Source organism: Microtus oregoni, unplaced genomic scaffold (assembly GCF_018167655.1).
Source record: "Microtus oregoni isolate MIOR12 unplaced genomic scaffold, Mior012 000054F_ref0000373, whole genome shotgun sequence".
Lineage (NCBI taxonomy): Eukaryota > Metazoa > Chordata > Mammalia > Rodentia > Cricetidae > Microtus > Microtus oregoni.
In genome coordinates, this window is record NW_024543830.1 from 4494158 (window position 1) to 4511229 (window position 17072).

The 17072-nt window shown below is 51.9% G+C and overlaps 2 protein-coding genes across 3 annotated transcripts; one reads left to right on the plus strand and one right to left on the minus strand.

Annotated features, from left to right (window-relative positions):
- The first annotated feature begins 1724 nt into the window (after positions 1–1724).
- On the plus strand, positions 1725–11776 carry Pias3 (protein inhibitor of activated STAT 3). 2 transcript variants are annotated; one of them, XM_041638204.1, is made up of 14 exons: positions 1725–1846; positions 4772–5189; positions 5345–5429; positions 5600–5650; positions 6041–6131; positions 7053–7187; positions 7373–7478; positions 8012–8085; positions 8195–8355; positions 9312–9445; positions 9526–9694; positions 9839–9972; positions 10122–10159; positions 10624–11776. In XM_041638204.1, the coding sequence occupies exons 2-14, from the start codon at positions 4775–4777 to the stop codon at positions 10888–10890; spliced, it is 1860 nt and encodes a 619-aa protein (XP_041494138.1). In that variant the 5' UTR covers positions 1725–1846; positions 4772–4774; the 3' UTR covers positions 10891–11776. The 2 variants fall into 2 exon arrangements, with proteins under 2 accessions (XP_041494138.1, XP_041494137.1); XM_041638203.1 differs by lacking the exon at positions 1725–1846 and adding an exon at positions 2364–2507.
- An 84-nt stretch (positions 11777–11860) lies between these two features.
- Nudt17 (nudix hydrolase 17) lies at positions 11861–14446 on the minus strand. The gene is made up of 8 exons (XM_041638267.1): positions 14086–14446; positions 13751–13934; positions 13533–13558; positions 13325–13417; positions 12973–13071; positions 12695–12828; positions 12172–12330; positions 11861–12076 (listed from the first exon to the last, which is right to left on the minus strand). Exons 1-7 carry the CDS (start codon positions 14275–14277, stop codon positions 12174–12176), a joined length of 885 nt encoding a protein of 294 aa, XP_041494201.1. The 5' UTR covers positions 14278–14446; the 3' UTR covers positions 11861–12076; positions 12172–12173.
- Positions 14447–17072: the final 2626 nt, after the last annotated feature.

Sequence of the window (17072 nt, forward strand, 5' to 3'; positions counted from 1 at the left end):
GATGAGCTCAGGTGACTGAGACAGTAGCTCAGCGGCACAGCCTTAGGTGCCTGGCATGTACAAGGTTTGGGGTTCCACCCCCAGAACTGACAAAAAACATCAGGGCCTGATTAAGACCCAGATGCTGGAGGCAGCAGATGGGACTTAGGGCCAAATACTTAGTTTCAATTTAGCTTGAGGGGCCATCATTTCAGGCAGCAAGAATTACAGCGCTTCCAGGCCCAGCGTTAGGAGAGAATCCTCATTTCCAGAGGAACAAAATCCAGAAGTAGTCAACTGCGGTCTATCGGGTACCTAGGGATACTGTTAGCACTGGAAGACTTGCAACTTGGACTGGTGCTCATGGGAAGGATTACACTGAAGGCTTAAACTAAATGGGATTATTCCTAGTATTTGTTAAAGCTTTTAATTTTTTGCATGCTCTCTGTTTGTATAACTTGCCTCTGCTGTAGACTGAGCTTTTGAAAGGTTTTAAGTCCCCAGCACCTAATAATTCCTGATTAGCACTTTAATACTCATCTCCCCCCTTGTCAAATATTTAATGGACAATGACATTTTCCCGTAGGCCCCAAACGACTATAGCTAATATAAGGCACACTTCCCTAAAGGAGTTATGTTCAGCCGGGCGGTGGTGGCACACGCCTTTAATCCCAGCACTCGGGAGGCAGAGGCAGGCGGATCTCTGTGAGTTCGAGACCAGCCTGGTCTACAAGAGCTAGTTGCAGGACAGGCTCCAAAACCACAGAGAAATCCTGTCTCGAAAAAACCAAAAAAAAAAAAAAAAAAAAAAAAGGAGTTATGTTCATAGAATAGAATTACTCCTGTGACACATGGTGGCCCAGGCCTTTAATCCCAGCACTCGGGAGGCAGAGGCAGGCAGTTCTTTGTGAGTTCGAGGCCAGTCTGGTCTACAAGTGCTAGTTCCAGGATAAGTCCCCAAACTACAGAGAAACCCTGTGTCGAAAAACAAAAACAAAACAAAACAAAAAAAAGGAAAGAAATCAATTACTTTTTTTGGCCACCAAGTGAGTGGCCAGCTTGGTTGCGGTGGGCCCGCTGAGGGAGGGGCAAAGCTTTGGAGGAGGGAGTGGGTATTTCAAAGGGGGGCAGAATTGTATGTGTACCTTCCCTGTGTTCGTTATGAACGACACCAAAATGATGGGACCCTTAGTTACTGTGATCATATTTGGAGGTCGGGGATGAGAGGGCCATCTATCTGTAGGGTTTGAATTGTTTATTATCCATTGGTAGCCCAGGCTTCCCCCTAGGCAGATGGAGACCTCATCCTAGACCCTCTTTTAAAAAAAAATTAGGCTTCCACTGCACACACTCTTTTTTTTTTTTTTTTTTTTTGGTTTTTCGAGACAGGGTTTCTCTGTGGCTTTGGAGCCTGTTCTGGAACTAGCTCTTGTAGACCAGGCTGGTCTCAAACTCACAGACATCTGCCTGCCTCTGCCTCCCGAGTGCTGGGATTAAAGGCGTGCGCCACCACCGCCCGGCTAGTGCACACACTCTTGTGCACTCCTGCCCAGCGCCGTCCTTACACTCAGCAAGGGATCACAGAGTTAAAGGGAGTCTGGACGCCGAGTCTCCTCTCTCCTAAGAGCTCCCAGGAGTTAACAGCTCCCGCTCGGCTCTGGGCTCCGCCTCTCTCCCCTCTCCGAGGTCCTGGCGGGCTTCTCCTGGAGGGGGCGGCCTCAGCAGCAACGCTCGGCCGGGCGGAGCTCTGGCCCGGGCGGAGCTGCGGCTGCAGCGTCCAGTGGCAGGACCGAAGCCGGGCTGTGCAGCCTGCGGGAGCGGCGCGAGCCCTTTCCGCACCGGGGCCCACACCCCCGCGACTCTGCAGGTCAGTCTTTCCTTTCCGCACCCAACTTTGTTGCGGTCAAGCCTCGAGTCGGGTGGCGCCAGCAGCAGCTACGCTCGTAGTTGCTGTGGGTTCGGGGGAGGAGGAGAAGGATCGGCAAAACCCGTCTCTGACAGTTCTCAAGTCCCCAACTTCCCTAAAACGGGCCGGAGCGCATCACTCCCGGACTTGCCAGAACTCTGGGCTTTCGCTGGCTAAACTTGCAGCTCCCGGCGACAAGGGCTCCAACTTCGCCGCCCCTCCCCCATTTCTTGGAGCTCCGGCAGTTCCGGATACTTTTCCCTCCATCTTTCAAGTACCCGGGGCTCCCTAAAAGCCCGTCCCTCCGGGCCCGCCTCCTCTTCGTTACCCGCAGGGCCCGCGATCCCTGCGCCGCACACTGCCCGCGGGGTCACCGCGTCGCCGGCCGGCCGGAGACTCGCCGGGGCGGCGGGGCTGCGGAAGAAGGGGCGAGGCCGGCGGCGGTCCGGAGCCCGGCGGGCGGGGCCGGGAAGGGGAGGTGTAGGGGGCCGGACGGGGCGGAGCAGGCGGCCTTTGCGGCCGGCGCCGGGGCGGAGAGTTTGCGCCGGTCCCTGGGCCTGAGCTCCGGCTCGGGCTGGGGCGCCTGCGATGTCTCAAGATGGCGGAGCTGGGCGAGTTAAAGGTACCTGCCCCCTCCCCCAGCCCCGTCAGGACTCGCTCGGCTGCGCGCCGAGGCGGGGAGGCGACCGGGCTGGGCGCCGCGGGCCGGGGTGGGCGCGGGCGACGTGTCAGGGACGGGCTGCAGGGATGCGCGGGCAGCGGCGGGCGGGCGGGCAGCAGGGGCTGCGGCGGCACCCCGGGGGCGGGGCCGCGGGGCAGATGCAGGGGTGGGGCGGGGGGGGGAGATGGTCACCGCTGGGGGCCGAGGCACAGGGGGCGGGGACGTGGGCAGTGACCGCTTTGCGGAGTAGGTGGTTGCAGGGTTGCGTCGGGCGACCGCGACCGAGAGCTGCTCCCGAGGCATAGGGGCGAGTCCGTGAGGCCGAGGGATGAGGCAGTAAGCGGGAGACGTAGGGATGGGCTCCGAGGCGAGGGCCGAAGGTTGCCGGGCTCCCGAGGACCTGCAGCTCAGGATGGAGGCTTTGGGGCTGCTGTTGGCATCTGAGCCCTGGGAAGTACCAGCTGGCAGCTGAGACGCAGGGGGCGGGGCCGTATGGGAGTGTACTTCAAGGGATGGGGCAGGAGCATCCTGATGGCTGAGGAGGAGGAACCGGCTTGGTGAGGCGCTGTCGTTGGAGAGCTGGAGCAGTGTAAACCATAGGATGGAAAAATGAGTTATAAAGCCGATGGAGAAATAAAAACAAGTAGGAGGAGCTAAGAATGGAGAAGGTTCTCCTTACCTTCCTGAAAAGGAGTCCGAGAGGAAAAGAACTTGGAGAGCTTCTGACCTGCCCCATGACTAGGTCTTCTAGGCATTCACAGAAGGGAGCCCTACAAGGAGAGAGGTCTTGCCCCACCCCCTCCAGTCTTCAGGGAACCACTTGGGAGGACACCCCTCAAAACTTAGACCTTCAGCTGGGCGGTGGTGGCGCACGCCTTTAATCCCAGCACTAGGGAGGCAGAGGCAGGCGGATCTCTGTGAGTTCGAGGCCAGCCTGGTCTACAAGAGCTAGTTCCAGGACAGGCTCCAAAAGCTACAGAGAAACCCTGTCTCGAAAAACTAAAAAAAAAAAAAAAAAAACTTAGACCTTCATCGCCTATCTTCTGCCTTTGCCTCATTCTTGTGCTGGACAGCCACTGGGTCATCATCACCCTTTAAGAGCTTACTTCGAAGCCTGGCAGTGCTGGTACACACACTAGGGAGGCAGAGGCAGGCAGATCTCTGTGAGTTCAAGGCCAGCCTGGTCTACAAAGTGAGTTCCAAGACAAGCAAGGTAAATAGAGAAATCCTGTCTCAAATAACCAAAACCAACCATAAATAAATAAATAAAGAAAGAAGGAAAGAAAGACAGAAAGAAAGAAAGAAACCTTGCTTCTGTGTCCGGGTCCATGGACACCAGTCTCATTCTCCTGGGGTCTCTGTTGAGAACTTTGCCCTGGTTTCCACCCCTGTGGGTATATATGCCATGTATAAGGGAGAGCAGCAAGATAGTAGTCCTTGACAGATGGAGTAAGTCATGCCAGTTACCTAGACTTGTGGATTCCCTTTCTCCCCCACAAGTTTTGGTAGCTTCCTTCTAGTAAAACAGAACTAGAGGAGTGTGAGTATGTAAATAATGTAAAAAGTTGTATGTGCGCCGGTTGGTGGTTGTGCATGCCTGCTTTAATCCCAGCACTTGGGAGTCTGAGGCAGGCGGATCTCTGTGAGTTCGAGGCCAGCCTGGTCTACAAGAGCTTGTTCTAGGACAGGCACCAAAAACTACAGAGAAACCTTGTCCCAAAAAATCCCCCCCCAAAAAAAGTTGTATGTGTGTGTTTGCACATGCGCGCTTGCGTACACAGGGGTGGAGTGGTGGTGATAAAGATGGAGTGTTCAACTCTGATTTAAATCCCTTACCATAAAAGCTTCAATTCAGAGGTATGGGGAGAATAGAGGTGGATTGAGGTGATTGGGAGGGATGAACCGGGAGATATACAATCAGCTAGCCACCTGGCCTCTTTCTTCCTCCTGGGGCTTCCTGCCGAATCCTTCTCTTCTAGCGTCCTATGCTTTTCCAGGAGGCTAGGAACACCCTGAGAGTCTGAGCCCTGGAGAGGCTATAATCAGCTTAAGGGAATGTCTGCATTAGGGGTGGGGATGGGGCTAGGTAGTCCCTGTGGATTCAGCTAGTCGGGTGAGCTCCTCCACTGTCTCTACCCTCCCCCCGCCCCCCCAGGAGCTCAGCGTCTGTCTTCAGCAGGATAGGCCTTTGTGACTGGGTATCATTTCTGGGCTCTTCTCTCCAGCACATGGTGATGAGTTTCCGAGTGTCTGAGCTCCAGGTGCTCCTTGGCTTCGCCGGCCGGAACAAGAGTGGACGGAAGCACGAGCTCCTGGCCAAGGCCCTGCACCTCCTCAAGTCCAGCTGTGCCCCCAGTGTCCAGATGAAGATCAAAGAGCTTTACCGACGCCGCTTTCCCCGGAAGAGCCTGGGGCCCTCTGATTTCCCGCTGCTCTCCTTGCCCCCTGGCGCCTCTCCTGTAGGCTCCCCCGGTTCTCTACCTCCCATTCCTCCCTCCCTTCTAACCCCTGGCACCTTGCTGGGCCCTAAGCGGGAGGTGGACCTGCACCCTCCTCTGCCCCAGCCTGTGCACCCCGATGTCACCATGAAACCGCTGCCCTTCTATGAAGTCTATGGGGAGCTCATCCGGCCCACCACCCTCGGTAAGTTGGCTGTGGTCCCCCAGAGTCCCTTTTTGGACTCTGGTTCCGGCTGCGTTTGTTTCTCCCCTCTGAGGTTTTAGTCTCAGCCCTCTGGGATGGGAGCAGGTGGCTTCTCAGGCCTGGGCTGGGGAGTGACTGTGTCTTTGTGTCCTCAGCGTCCACCTCCAGCCAGAGGTTTGAGGAAGCACACTTTACCTTTGCACTCACCCCGCAGCAGGTGCAGCAGATCCTCACGTCCAGGTACATCTCTCCTGTCCCTGCCTCGGCTGTGGCGACTGTCCCCTGGCCTCTGCCTTTCTTCTCTGTTCTACTTTGTCTCTCATTCTTTTGCCTGTCTTCTGTCTGTGCCCTGGACATCTTTCTTTCTGTCCATCTCCACCCTCTGAACTGACGTTTCTTTCTTGTTGCAGGGAGGTTCTGCCGGGAGCTAAGTGCGATTATACTATACAGGTGCAGCTAAGGTGAGCTGCTGCTTAACAAGGACAGGCGCTAAATAGGGGGATGACATACTCCTCTCCTGGTCCTGCCCAGACCACTCTGGCCCTGGGACTCTTCGGGATGCTGGGGGGCTGCATATTATCTCTGACTTTTTTTTTTTTTTTTTTTTTTTGGATTTTTTGAGACAGGGTTTCTCCGTAGCTTTTGGTTCCTGTCCTGGAACTAGCTCTTGTAGACCAGGCTGGCCTTCAACTTACAGAGATCCGCCTGCCTCTGCCTCCTGAGTGCTGGGATTAAAGGCGTGCCCCACCACCGCCTGGCTCTGACTTCTTTTTTTCTAGAGTTCCCCGCTTCAGTGCTCATTCACCTCAGAAAACTGACACTTACCTGTTCATCCTGTCCTTTCCCACCAGGTTCTGTCTCTGTGAGACCAGCTGCCCGCAGGAGGACTATTTCCCCCCTAACCTCTTTGTCAAGGTTAATGGGAAACTCTGCCCCCTGCCGGTAGGTTAAGATTCTTCCTTTTTTGGCAGCAAACGTTGTTAAGTAAAAACCTTTGGTGAAAAGATATGCTGAGCACAGTGCCCGCTATGTGGTAGTTGCTTAGTTTACTGGAAAAATCAGTGTAATCTAGAGAGTATTAAAATGGGGCTGACTTGTAGGCAGGACCATGTTTCTGTGGAAGGCCACACATCCAAGAGTATTTGGGCAACACAAACTCTACCTGATATGTCAATAAGGGGGGACTCAGAGTTGGCTGAGTACAGGAGTGGGCGGTTCTGGGAAGAATCGAGGATGGGAGTGAATAGGATTGCAATACGTGTGTGAAGTTCTCAAAGAATTAGTAAAAAGGGCTGGAGAGATGGCTCAGTGGTTAAGAGCATTGCCTGCTTCTCCAAAGGTCCTGAGTTCAATTCCCAGCGACCACATGGTGGCTCACAACCATCTGTAATGAGATCTGGTGGCCTCTTCAGGCATACATATAGACAGAATATTGTATACATAATAAATAAATAAATTTTAAAAAAAGAATTAGTAAAAAATGAGTAAAATAAAGGAGGGCTGAATAACTCTTGTCGGCCCCAGGCGAGGGGCACTGCTTTAACACACATGTTTAGAGAAGACTTCCAAGAGATTATGACAGCAGATGACACTGGAAGTGAGGACTGTCCCTGTTGTTCCCTGGGACCCAGTGATTGGGGTTCCTGGCTCCTTGGTTAACAAATAAGCTCCCCCCCCCCCGGAAGTGAACCTCTCACCCCGCCCTGTGTAGGGCCCATGTTTTAGCATCGCCACGGCAGCATGGATCCTGACTCCGTTGCTCCTGAGCGAGCTGGCCTCCCTCCAGAGTAATCTGAGACAGGGTTTTTGAGAGTTGAACCCCTTCCCAGCACTCTGTCTCTAACAAGTCCCTCCCTTCCTCAGGGTTACCTCCCCCCAACCAAGAATGGAGCTGAGCCCAAGAGGCCCAGCCGTCCAATCAACATCACATCCCTGGCTCGGCTCTCAGCCACGGTTCCCAACACCATTGTGGTTAATTGGTCATCTGAGTTTGGACGGGTGAGCATAGCCAGAAGGCCTGCAGAGGCTGCAGGGGAGCCTTCTAGTTTGGGGTTGGGGATCCATCTTGCTCTTCATGGGCCTCTCTGCTTAAGGCCACCATCTCTGGTCCTCGTGAGACAGAGCCTGTGGGGAAGGGGAGGCAGGAAGCAGCAGCTAACTCCCCCTCCCCCTTCCCCAAGTAGAATTACTCCTTGTCTGTGTACCTGGTGAGGCAGCTGACTGCAGGGACCCTTCTACAGAAACTCAGAGCGAAGGGTATCCGGAATCCAGACCATTCCCGGGCACTGAGTGAGTACCAGCCTTTTCCTTGGGTCAGGGGTTCCTGCTGCCCTCCAGACTTTATCACAAGCTCTCTTAGGTGATCTCTGGCTGTCTCTCCCCGATGCTTCTCCTCAGTCTCTGTGGGTGAGGAATTAGATCCTCAAGCAATGCAATAGCTTTGCATTCCCAGTCACACAACTCTTCTGCAACTCCAAGACCCCAGGTCCACCCCTACTAAGATACAGTTTTCTGTACTGAAAAGCCCTAAAGTTCATTCGACCTAATCCTCACGCGATGCTTCCCTTCCATCTAGATCATCCCAAACATAGCCCACATTTTCCCTTGCGGTGGTTAAAGATCTTCAGGTACGGAGAAATCTCTTCTCCATACCTTCTAGATCTAGATCCGCTCCTGTCCGGTGCCACGGGCCCCAAAGACAATGCTCAGCGGCCTCTCTGCCTCCTGGCTGCCTCCGGGCTGCCTCCGGGCTGCCTCCGGGCTGCCTCCGGGCTGCCTCCGGCCTCGCCGACCCCAGGGCTCTGGCCCCACTCTCGTTTCAGTCAAGGAGAAACTGACCGCTGACCCTGACAGTGAGGTGGCTACTACGAGTCTCCGGGTGTCACTCATGTGCCCGGTGGGTACACGGGGCGAAAGGAAGTGGGAGGGGGGTTGGGTTACAGTCTGAAGGGGGTTCCTAAAGATACTAGAGCCAAGTTTTCTCACCTGACCTCTGCTCTCATCAGCTAGGAAAGATGCGCCTGACTGTCCCATGCCGCGCCCTTACCTGTGCCCATCTGCAAAGCTTCGATGCCGCCCTTTATCTACAGATGAATGAGAAGAAGCCAACGTGGACGTGTCCTGTGTGCGATAAGAAGGCTCCCTATGAATCCCTTATTATCGACGGGTAGGGCTTCGCTGTTTCCCCCTCTCCTAGGACAGTCGCTTAGGTGCCCCCCTCTTTATGGCTTCCTTACTCCCAGCTCTCACCCTCATCTCCTTCAGTCATCCATGTGTGAATGACATCAAGGACTTAGGGAAGACATCATGCTCAGCATTTTCTCAGTCCTCATAACAGCCCACAGCATGAGTGCCGCCCTTCCAGGTCCTGTTTACATGACCTGGAAGGTCACATTAGCAAGTGGCAGAGTAAATGGTGAATTGTCCCGATATACTGCTGATAACAGCTACCTGAGATTCCCACTGTGCTTAGCAAGTCACAAGTCACATGCCTTTTCATTTTTGCTGTTATAAATGGCATTTATTATATTGGCATAATAAGGTTTTTTTTTCTTTTTTAAGTGCATGCCCTGACACTTTCTTTTTTTTTTTTTAAAGATTTATTTATTTATTAAGTATACAGTGTTCTGTTTACATGTCCTGCGGGCCAGAAGAGGGCCCCAGATCTCATTAAGTAGTCGTAATCTCCTTGTACAGCCTCCATTAGGGCTCTCAGATTGTCTTTTGAGAAGGTTAAGCCTGCACCTAAAATTTGGGAAGTTTGCCGGACCTGGTGGCCCGTGCATTTAATCCCAGCACTTAGGGAGGTAGAAACAGGTGGATCTCTGAGTTCAAGGCCAGCCTGGTCTATAGAGTGAGTTCCAGGACAGCCAGTGCTACACAGAGAAACCCTGTCTTTTGCATACTGGCCCCCACAATGCTAGGGATCAAACTTGGGGCCTGCATGCTAAGCGAGTCTCTGTTATTAAGCTACAGCCCCAGCCTGTGCTTTACTGCTGTTCCAGCAACGACTCTGAGAGGTCCAGTAAGGCGCATAGTACAGATGAGGACACTACGGTACAGGAAGTGAGTCTCAGAACACTGACTGGTGTCCCAGTGAATTCCCATGTCCTCCTCCCCTAGTTTATTCATGGAAATTCTTAATTCCTGTTCGGATTGTGATGAGATCCAGTTCATGGAAGATGGATCCTGGTGTCCAATGAAACCTAAGAAGGAGGCATCTGAGGTTTGCCCCCCGCCAGGGTATGGGCTGGATGGTGAGTGACCCCCTGCTCCCCAATTGAGCTAGATCACAGATGGCCCTTTTTCTGAGACACAGTCTTCTTAACCACCCCAGGCCTCCAGTATAGCCCAGTCCAGGAGGGGAATCCGTCAGAGAATAAGAAGAGGGTTGAAGTTATTGACCTGACGATGGAAAGCTCCTCAGATGAGGAAGATCTGCCCCCGACCAAGAAGCACTGCCCTGTCACCTTGGCCGCCATCCCTGCCCTTCCTGGAGGCAAAGGGTATGAGGAAAGGCGAGGAGACAGGAGGGCAGAACTGCTATCTGCTCATAGGCAGGCCTCGGGACAGGGAAGGGAGGATGGACTGGGACCGGACCGTGAGTATCTGTACTTGGCTAGCTTCTCCAGCTCCTTCCCTTCCCTCAGAGTCCTGACATCTGGTCACCAGCCATCTTCGGTGCTGCGGAGCCCTGCGATGGGCACCCTGGGCAGTGATTTCCTGTCCAGCCTCCCACTACATGAGTACCCACCTGCCTTCCCACTGGGGGCTGACATCCAAGGTATAACACACATCCTAAGTGGGTGGGTGGGGTCCCGCCCTGTTACACCCTCTCTAGACCTGTTTCTTTGCGGAGCTTGGGTAGGGGGATGTTTTCTTGTAGTGAAGGAGTTAGAAGGGGGTTGATTGTGATTTTTCCTTTTCTACCAGGTTTAGATTTATTTTCTTTCCTTCAGACTGAGAGTCAGGTAAGTAGTCAGACCTCAGAAGATTCCTTTCTCGTTACTGATGGCATTGTCTTTCCCTGCCCAGTTTCCCTAGGGATTTCAAAATGCTTTCCCATGGGAGGAGAGCATAGCAGCTTATCTCCCTATTCCCACTGGCACTGCATGTTCACACCTGTGCCTTCCTGGCTACCGCCATGCAGTTCTCTTTCTGCCTACTCACCCCTGCATGTACGCAGAGCCTTTCCTAGTGGGTGTCACACACATTGCCGACACCCACAAAGCCAAGAACTGGGTATCCGGAGGGGCTGTCTAAGGCAAGGCACGGGGGAACTGTCTGGGGAAGTAGGGCAGAGTTGGCGAGGTCCCCCTCTTTTCTTCTCAAGAATGCCTTGAGATCATGAGGGTTGGTACCCACAAAACAGTTCCCGGATGAGTTCTGGGAGGTGGCAGGCAAGGGAAACGGCAGCTGTGCTCTTTATCCCCAGCACTACGGCCCTTCCGTCATCACCTCGCTAGATGAACAGGACACCCTCGGCCACTTCTTCCAGTACCGGGGAACCCCTTCTCACTTCCTGGGCCCTCTGGTCCCCACACTGGGGAGCTCTCACCGCAGCGCCACTCCAGCGCCCCCTCCTGGCCGTGTCAGCAGCATTGTGGCTCCCGGGAGTTCCTTGAGGGAAGGGCACGGTGGACCCTTGCCTTCAGGTCCCTCTTTGACTGGCTGTCGGTCAGATGTCATTTCCTTGGATTGAGTTACTTGGATTACAAAACCTTCTCTGCCCCCCAGCACTGAGCAGGTGTGCTGTGGGTTCCCAACCCCTGGCTACCCTGATCCCTCAGGGGTCTTTGGCCAGAGGCCAGACCAGGCCTTCATGGATACCTACTTTTGATCTTTTCTCTGCCTAATAAGGCCGGTACTCAAAGGGTTAACATTTAACCTGTTTTAAAGGGTGTTGGGGTCTGTTTTTGGAAGTATTTTGATGGTTGCACATTCCTTTGGGTATGGTGACCTAGGCAGTGGGAGGCAGATGGAGAGAGAGGAGCTGAAGGAAAGAGGGGGATCCTCAGCCTTTACCAGGTCTACGGCCTCTTGGGGAAAAGGCACTTTGCTGGCCCGCAGGACGCCTTCCCTTCCCAAACCTGTCTGTCTGTCCTTTTCATGTCCGTTCTGTTCTCTTTGGCCATACCGGTGGCAGGCAGATCTGAGATATGAGGCTTCAGAGAAGGACAGAGAACTCTATTTGGGGTTGCAGATTTCTTTTTTGTACATAAATAAGAAAACCCAAAATTATCCAAAGATGACACTCCTGCCTTCTACTTCCCAGTCTGACTTGAGGAGGAAACAAGGCCTTAGTTGTGATGCCCAGGGCCTCGGGCCTGCCTACTGCCTGGGTCTCTCTATTTATATATTTAAGTTCACAATGTTTCTTATGCTAAACAACCAAGGGTCTATGCTTCTAGTGACCTGTGGTCAGGCCTAGATCATTCTGCACCTTTTGTGGGACATGGGGGCTCTGTGTTCTCCTTCCCAGTACTCAGGCCCTTGTAGGGTCAAGGCCCTATGTTGTGATTTTACTTTCTGTTCCCAGAGGTGTAGCAGGGTTCTTGCCTACAATAAAGGTTGTGAATGTTCTGTGATTTCGTATCTCAATTTTCAGGCCCCTGGTTTGTGGGGAAGAGGGTCCATGCTCCGTCTTTTCACTTTTAGAAGACGTTTGAAATTTTTTATTACTGCGTATTTGGGCATATGTGCCTTTGCTTGGCATGTGGACAATAGGGGACAGCTTTTTGGAGTAGGAGCCCTCCTGCCACCAGAAGGAGATTCTAGGCACTGAACTCAGGTCTCAGGTTTTTACAGTGGAAGTGTGTAGATCCAGCATCTCACAGACCCCAATCCTTCCTCTGCTGGTCCGGGCTCCATGTAAACATCACTTTTACCTGCAGGGAGCGGAGGCATTCACAGCAAGTGCTTGGGGTCAGTAAGCACTAGACCACCCCAGGTCAGTGCTGTGGGCCCTCAAGTCATTCCTTACCTTCAGCTGCCCAGATGTTGCAGCCAGAGCCTGAGAGCAAACTTGGTTCCAGCGCTGACCCGCTCTTTGTCCTCTGCTGAGGTCGGGGTTGTCCGCAGGAGTGTGGACATGGGCAGGACCAGAGGCTGGGTTCCTCCATCGTCCTTCAGTTCGGTTGCACTGGAGAATGACAGTTTCTGTCTAGGTTGTGCCTTGTAGCTTACAATGAACTTTAGTATGTTGGGCCATTTAATCCTCCCAGCTGTTACATAAGGCAAGCGAGTGTTAGCCTCATGCGGCAGAAGTTAAGTGACTCTCCTATAGGAGAGTAGGGGCTCAGACCAAGGGCTTCAGTGCTAGTCAGCTGGAGGGTGGACCCTTAACATTTGGAGTCTTTGATCTCAGGTGATCTTTTAATTCTCAGTAGACCAACTCACTTCATAAATCTCTTCCACATGCTACATGCAACTCCAAACTGCAATCTCCCCATGTATGCATATGCATGTATGTTGTTGAATGCCGATAGCTAAAGTAAAATTCTTACCAGAGAGAGGATGGTAGGGTCTGGAGAAGTCTGGGGGTCTCAGTGCCATCTTCTGTGGCGGCCACAGCTGTCGCTACATCTGGCCCCAGCCACATGAAGGCACTCACCTCATTTGGGTTTATTTGGATCCGGGCCTGGGGTTAGACATATTGATCCATCACTTAGGAGAAGGCAGAAGACAGACCAGGGGCAAGGGCAGCCTGTAGCTTGTTATCTCCCCTTGTCTGGAGTCCCAGTCAGAGCCAGGTGCTATATCCTGTCCTTTACTCCAGGCCTACCTGGAGCTGCTGCTGTGACTCCCGGGATATCACGAGAACATAGAGAATGAGGTGATGGTATTTGGGGAAACCCCAGCTCAGCCTAGGAGGGTAGGCAGACTAAAACAAAACAAAGCAACACCAATGTAGCATGTGGAGAGAATTTCTATTTTTGAAACTTTGTAAGTAGAGCTTTAGGAAGACAAAATGCTGGCCCAGCGCCCATGGAGTGGATGATAGGTAAGAGGTAAAAGGGACGCAGGTGAGAGCTGTGGTTTGGGTAACCCACACTATCCACGTTTCTTTTCCCCAGTGGCCAAGGCAGATAAGGGTTGTTCCGTGGGCTTTAGGGGTCGTTGAAAGTCTGTCTCACCTCCCACAACCCCAGAAGGACACAAGAGACCTGGGCCAGGGGCAGCTGAAGCCCACACTCTTCCTGCAGCTCTCGAAGGCCACACTCCAGGACCTGGGAGTCAAAGGGAGCAGGTCAGGATGTCCAAAGTGTAACCCCCTTTGTCCCTCAGCCCACACCCAAGGTGACGCCACTCATAGGTCTCTTGGTTGGGTTGGCAGACTGGTACCTCCTCCTCAAGTTCCATGTGGCCACCTGCAAGAAGAACGGACCCAATAGTGAATGGTGGGTGGTTGTCTCCACCAGGGAGCCCATCCTCCAGAGGGCAGAGGAAGTTTGTGGCTGTGGACACAGACCTTGGGCAACCACTGTACAGGACTGACTACCCAGTAGCAATGTGGAGGGAAAGGACACTGTCTTCCACAGCGTCTGTTCCTAGGTGCTCACCTGGAGGGACCCAGACGTTGGGGGAAATGCGGAGAGTGCATGTCCTTCGGGTCAACAAGACAGTCTGGTCACTGGACTGAAGAATAACGGCCACACCCACATCCACACCTCTATCTGTGGGCAGCTCCGTCCTGGAGCCCCCAGGCTTCTGGTCCAGAGCCACAAAAGGGCAGAAAGGGGGTCTCTGACAAGAAGGTTGATCGGGCTAAGGCTTTGAAGCAGGGTGGGACTTTCGGAAATTGGAGGTGCCCGCGGTGGGAGCTGGCCCGTCGCCCCCCGACCGGTCCTCAATCCACCCTCACTTTCCCTGCCGACTCCCGACTCCCTGACCAGACCTGGATTAGAAGTCTCTCCGAGGCGCCGGGGAATGAATGGCTGGAAAGGACAAGCTGTCCTCGCTCCAAGCTGCAGTGCGTGTGCCACGGCCCGGGTCCCTGTCCGGCGCCCAGGAGACCACACACACTCTGCGTGAAGTTCACTGACTCTAGGCGTCCGGCCAGGCGCAGCAGTAACCTTGCCGCAGCCATCGCGCTGCTCTGGTCGCTGCTTGCCTGGCGCCCCCTGGTGGCCCAGCGCCGTGAGTCGTGCAGTTTCCGGTGTGCCTGCCCTGCAAACCAGATTTTCCAGACCAGCTGGGAAATTTAGGCACAACTTTTGGGGGCAATCCCTGGGTGTGATGCTCATAAAACATAAAGAAACCCGCTACATACTCTCATTTCCTCTTGAGTTCTCTCTGACTTCTCTGTTTGGTACAATAATCCCCAGGTTGAATGATTTCTGGACAGGTGTGTTATTCCCCTTCAGTCCTAGGCTGAACTTAACCCCCACACACATCAGCAAGTAAGAGGTTTAAATTAGTCACTCTCCACATGAAACGCCTAACAATTTCTTAAAAATGTAAAGCAGGGTCTCATGTAACCCAAGCTAGCCTCAATCTTGTGTAACTAAAACAGATGTTGGCCTTCTGACTAGCTTGCCTGCATGTTCTACCTGTTTGTGCATTTCCGAGGATCAAACCCAGGGCTTCCGGCATTACTATGCTTAATAAGTGATGGTGACTAGCTTGAAGGCAGAGACAATCTTTTATCTTAAATATATATATAGTCACTTTTATTTTTGTCAATATGGGGTAGGGTGGGCATGCATTTGTGGAGGTCAGAGAAGCCAGTTCTCTCCTTCCTTCATGAGAGTCCACGGAAAAACCTCAGGTTGTAACTGTCTGATTGGAATCAAGCCTACTCCATGAGATGGAACCCATGCCCGACACTTCCTGGGATAGCCAAGAACCTGAGACTAGATAGGCCATGGACCTAGGGGAAACCCAAACACTACTGTCTGCTAAAGGAAGGTGGCAATGAAATGACTCCTAATGACATAGTGCCATACGCTTGGGCTGGTGCCTTGCTCAGCCATCATCACAGAAGCTTCCTCCTGCAGGAGACGGGAACAAACAGAGACCCACAAATGGACAACGTGCAGAGAGTGACAGGTCTTAGAGCATCTGGTCCTACATGGAATGTCTTCATCAAACCCTGTCCTCATGGCTCAGAGAACTCTGCGGAAGACAAGGTGGAAAGATCACAAGAGCCAGGGCGGGTAAGGACACCAAGGAAACAAGGCCTTCTAGGCACAACAGGAATGGTTTCATGCGTGTGAGTGGTCCAAGTCTAACCCAGATGGGTCCCAGCACTGAGAGGGGAAGTAGACATACTGCACCCCTAACGCAGAAGCTATTACAATGGATAACTTCTCGTAAGGGAAAATAGCTTTCTCCATCAGACTCTCACTGGGTAGACAAACCACACTTAAGGGCAGGCCCAGTAGATGGCCAACACAAATCAAACTCAATGGTACTTTTGGAGGTTCTTTCTTTTTCTTTTTTTTTGTTTCATAATGCTTTGTCTGCAATTTTTTTCCCTTACAGATTTCTTGTTTATATATTATGATTTCTGTTTTGTTTTTATGGGTTTTCTATGTGTGTCTTAACACCGGTGCTTCTTCTGTTCTTTGACTTTTGTTGTTGTCTTGTCCTATTCTGGTTTGTTTTTATTTTATCTTATCTTATTTTTAGATGCCTGTTTTCTTATAAGAGTGTGGATTTGGGGGGCTGGAGATATGGCTCAGAGGTTAAGAGCACTGGCTGCTCTTCCAAAGGTCCTGAGTTCAATTCCCAGTAACCACATGGTGGCTCACAACCATCTGTAATGAGATCTGGTGCCCTCTTCTGGCCAGCAGCAGACATGCAGACAGAATACTGTATACATAATTAATAAAAAAAATCTAAAAAAAAAAGAGTGTGGATTTGGGTTGGTAGGGAAGTAGGGACGATCTGGGAGGAGTTGGCTCATCCTATCTATCTATCTATCTATCATCTATCTATCTATCTATCTATCTATCTATCTATCTATCTATCGATCTATCTATCTGAGACAGGGTGTAGCTATGGCTGCCCTGGGACTCACTCTTGTAGACTCAAGGATTCACCTGCCTCTCCCTCCCAAGTGATGGGATAAAAGGTGTATGTTACTACTGCCTGGCTAAAAACAATCTATTTTTGATTATACTCCCAGACTTAGGCCGCATTTATTGTGATACATTGTGTTTAATGTAGAAACTGGCAATATATTGACACTCAAGTGTTGAAAGAATTGAAACATAAGTAAGAAGAAACTAAAAGCCTTGCAAGAACATTTAGCTGCATTAAGTGAATTCAGGCTACCAGGACAAACTACCCAAGATACTGACACCATCTAGAGTGGACCACAGAAAGGAGGGAAGGGGTAACTTTTGTGTTTATCATGTCCCAGACATTATATTCAAGTGTTCCACACATATAATTTCAGCTGTGTTAGAAGCCTAGACCTGGTAAACGTGTCTTTTGTTTATATAATTGCGTGGCTCACTTTACCTGCCAGTCCTGTAAACAGGTTTCCTTGCTGGGTGTGCAGAGCATGTTTTAATCCTAGTATTTGTAAAACAGAAGCTGGAAGTTTGCAGAAAGTTTCAGGTTAGCTTGGTCTACACAGTGAGTTCCAGGCCAGCCTAGCTATACAGTAAGACCCTGTCTCAAAACCAAAACCAAAACCAACAACAAAAAAGCCCCAAATAAACTTCTTTTCGTTTTCCCACGGCTGCCTTTGACATTCTGCACACTGTGTGCATGCATTAAATGTTACAACTCAGTGAAATAGGTGTAGACTTTTATAAATGGAATTAACTACTTGGGAAGAAATTTCAGGGACTGTGATGGTTTGAATATGTCCCAGTTTCCCTTGGGCATTTGAACACATGGTCCCTGACTGGTGGCACTGTTTGGGAAATT

Excerpts from the sequence above, each read along its gene's own strand:
- Pias3 (XM_041638203.1), top strand. The coding sequence starts at position 2,484 with ATGGCGGAGCTGGGCGAGTTAAAG. Across the intron at positions 5,651-6,040 it reads ACTATACAGGTGCAGCTAAG|GTTCTGTCTCTGTGAGACCA; the intron begins GTGAGCTGCTGC and ends CTTTCCCACCAG. Across the intron at positions 7,479-8,011 it reads AGACCATTCCCGGGCACTGA|TCAAGGAGAAACTGACCGCT; the intron begins GTGAGTACCAGC and ends CTCTCGTTTCAG.
- Nudt17 (XM_041638267.1), bottom strand. The coding sequence starts at position 14,277 with ATGGCTGCGGCAAGGTTACTGCTGCGCCTGGCCGGACGCCTAGAGTCA. Across the intron at positions 13,418-13,532 it reads ACATGGAACTTGAGGAGGAG|GTCCTGGAGTGTGGCCTTCG; the intron begins GTACCAGTCTGC and ends TTTGACTCCCAG. Across the intron at positions 12,331-12,694 it reads ACCCTACCATCCTCTCTCTG|TGCAACCGAACTGAAGGACG; the intron begins GTAAGAATTTTA and ends GTCATTCTCCAG.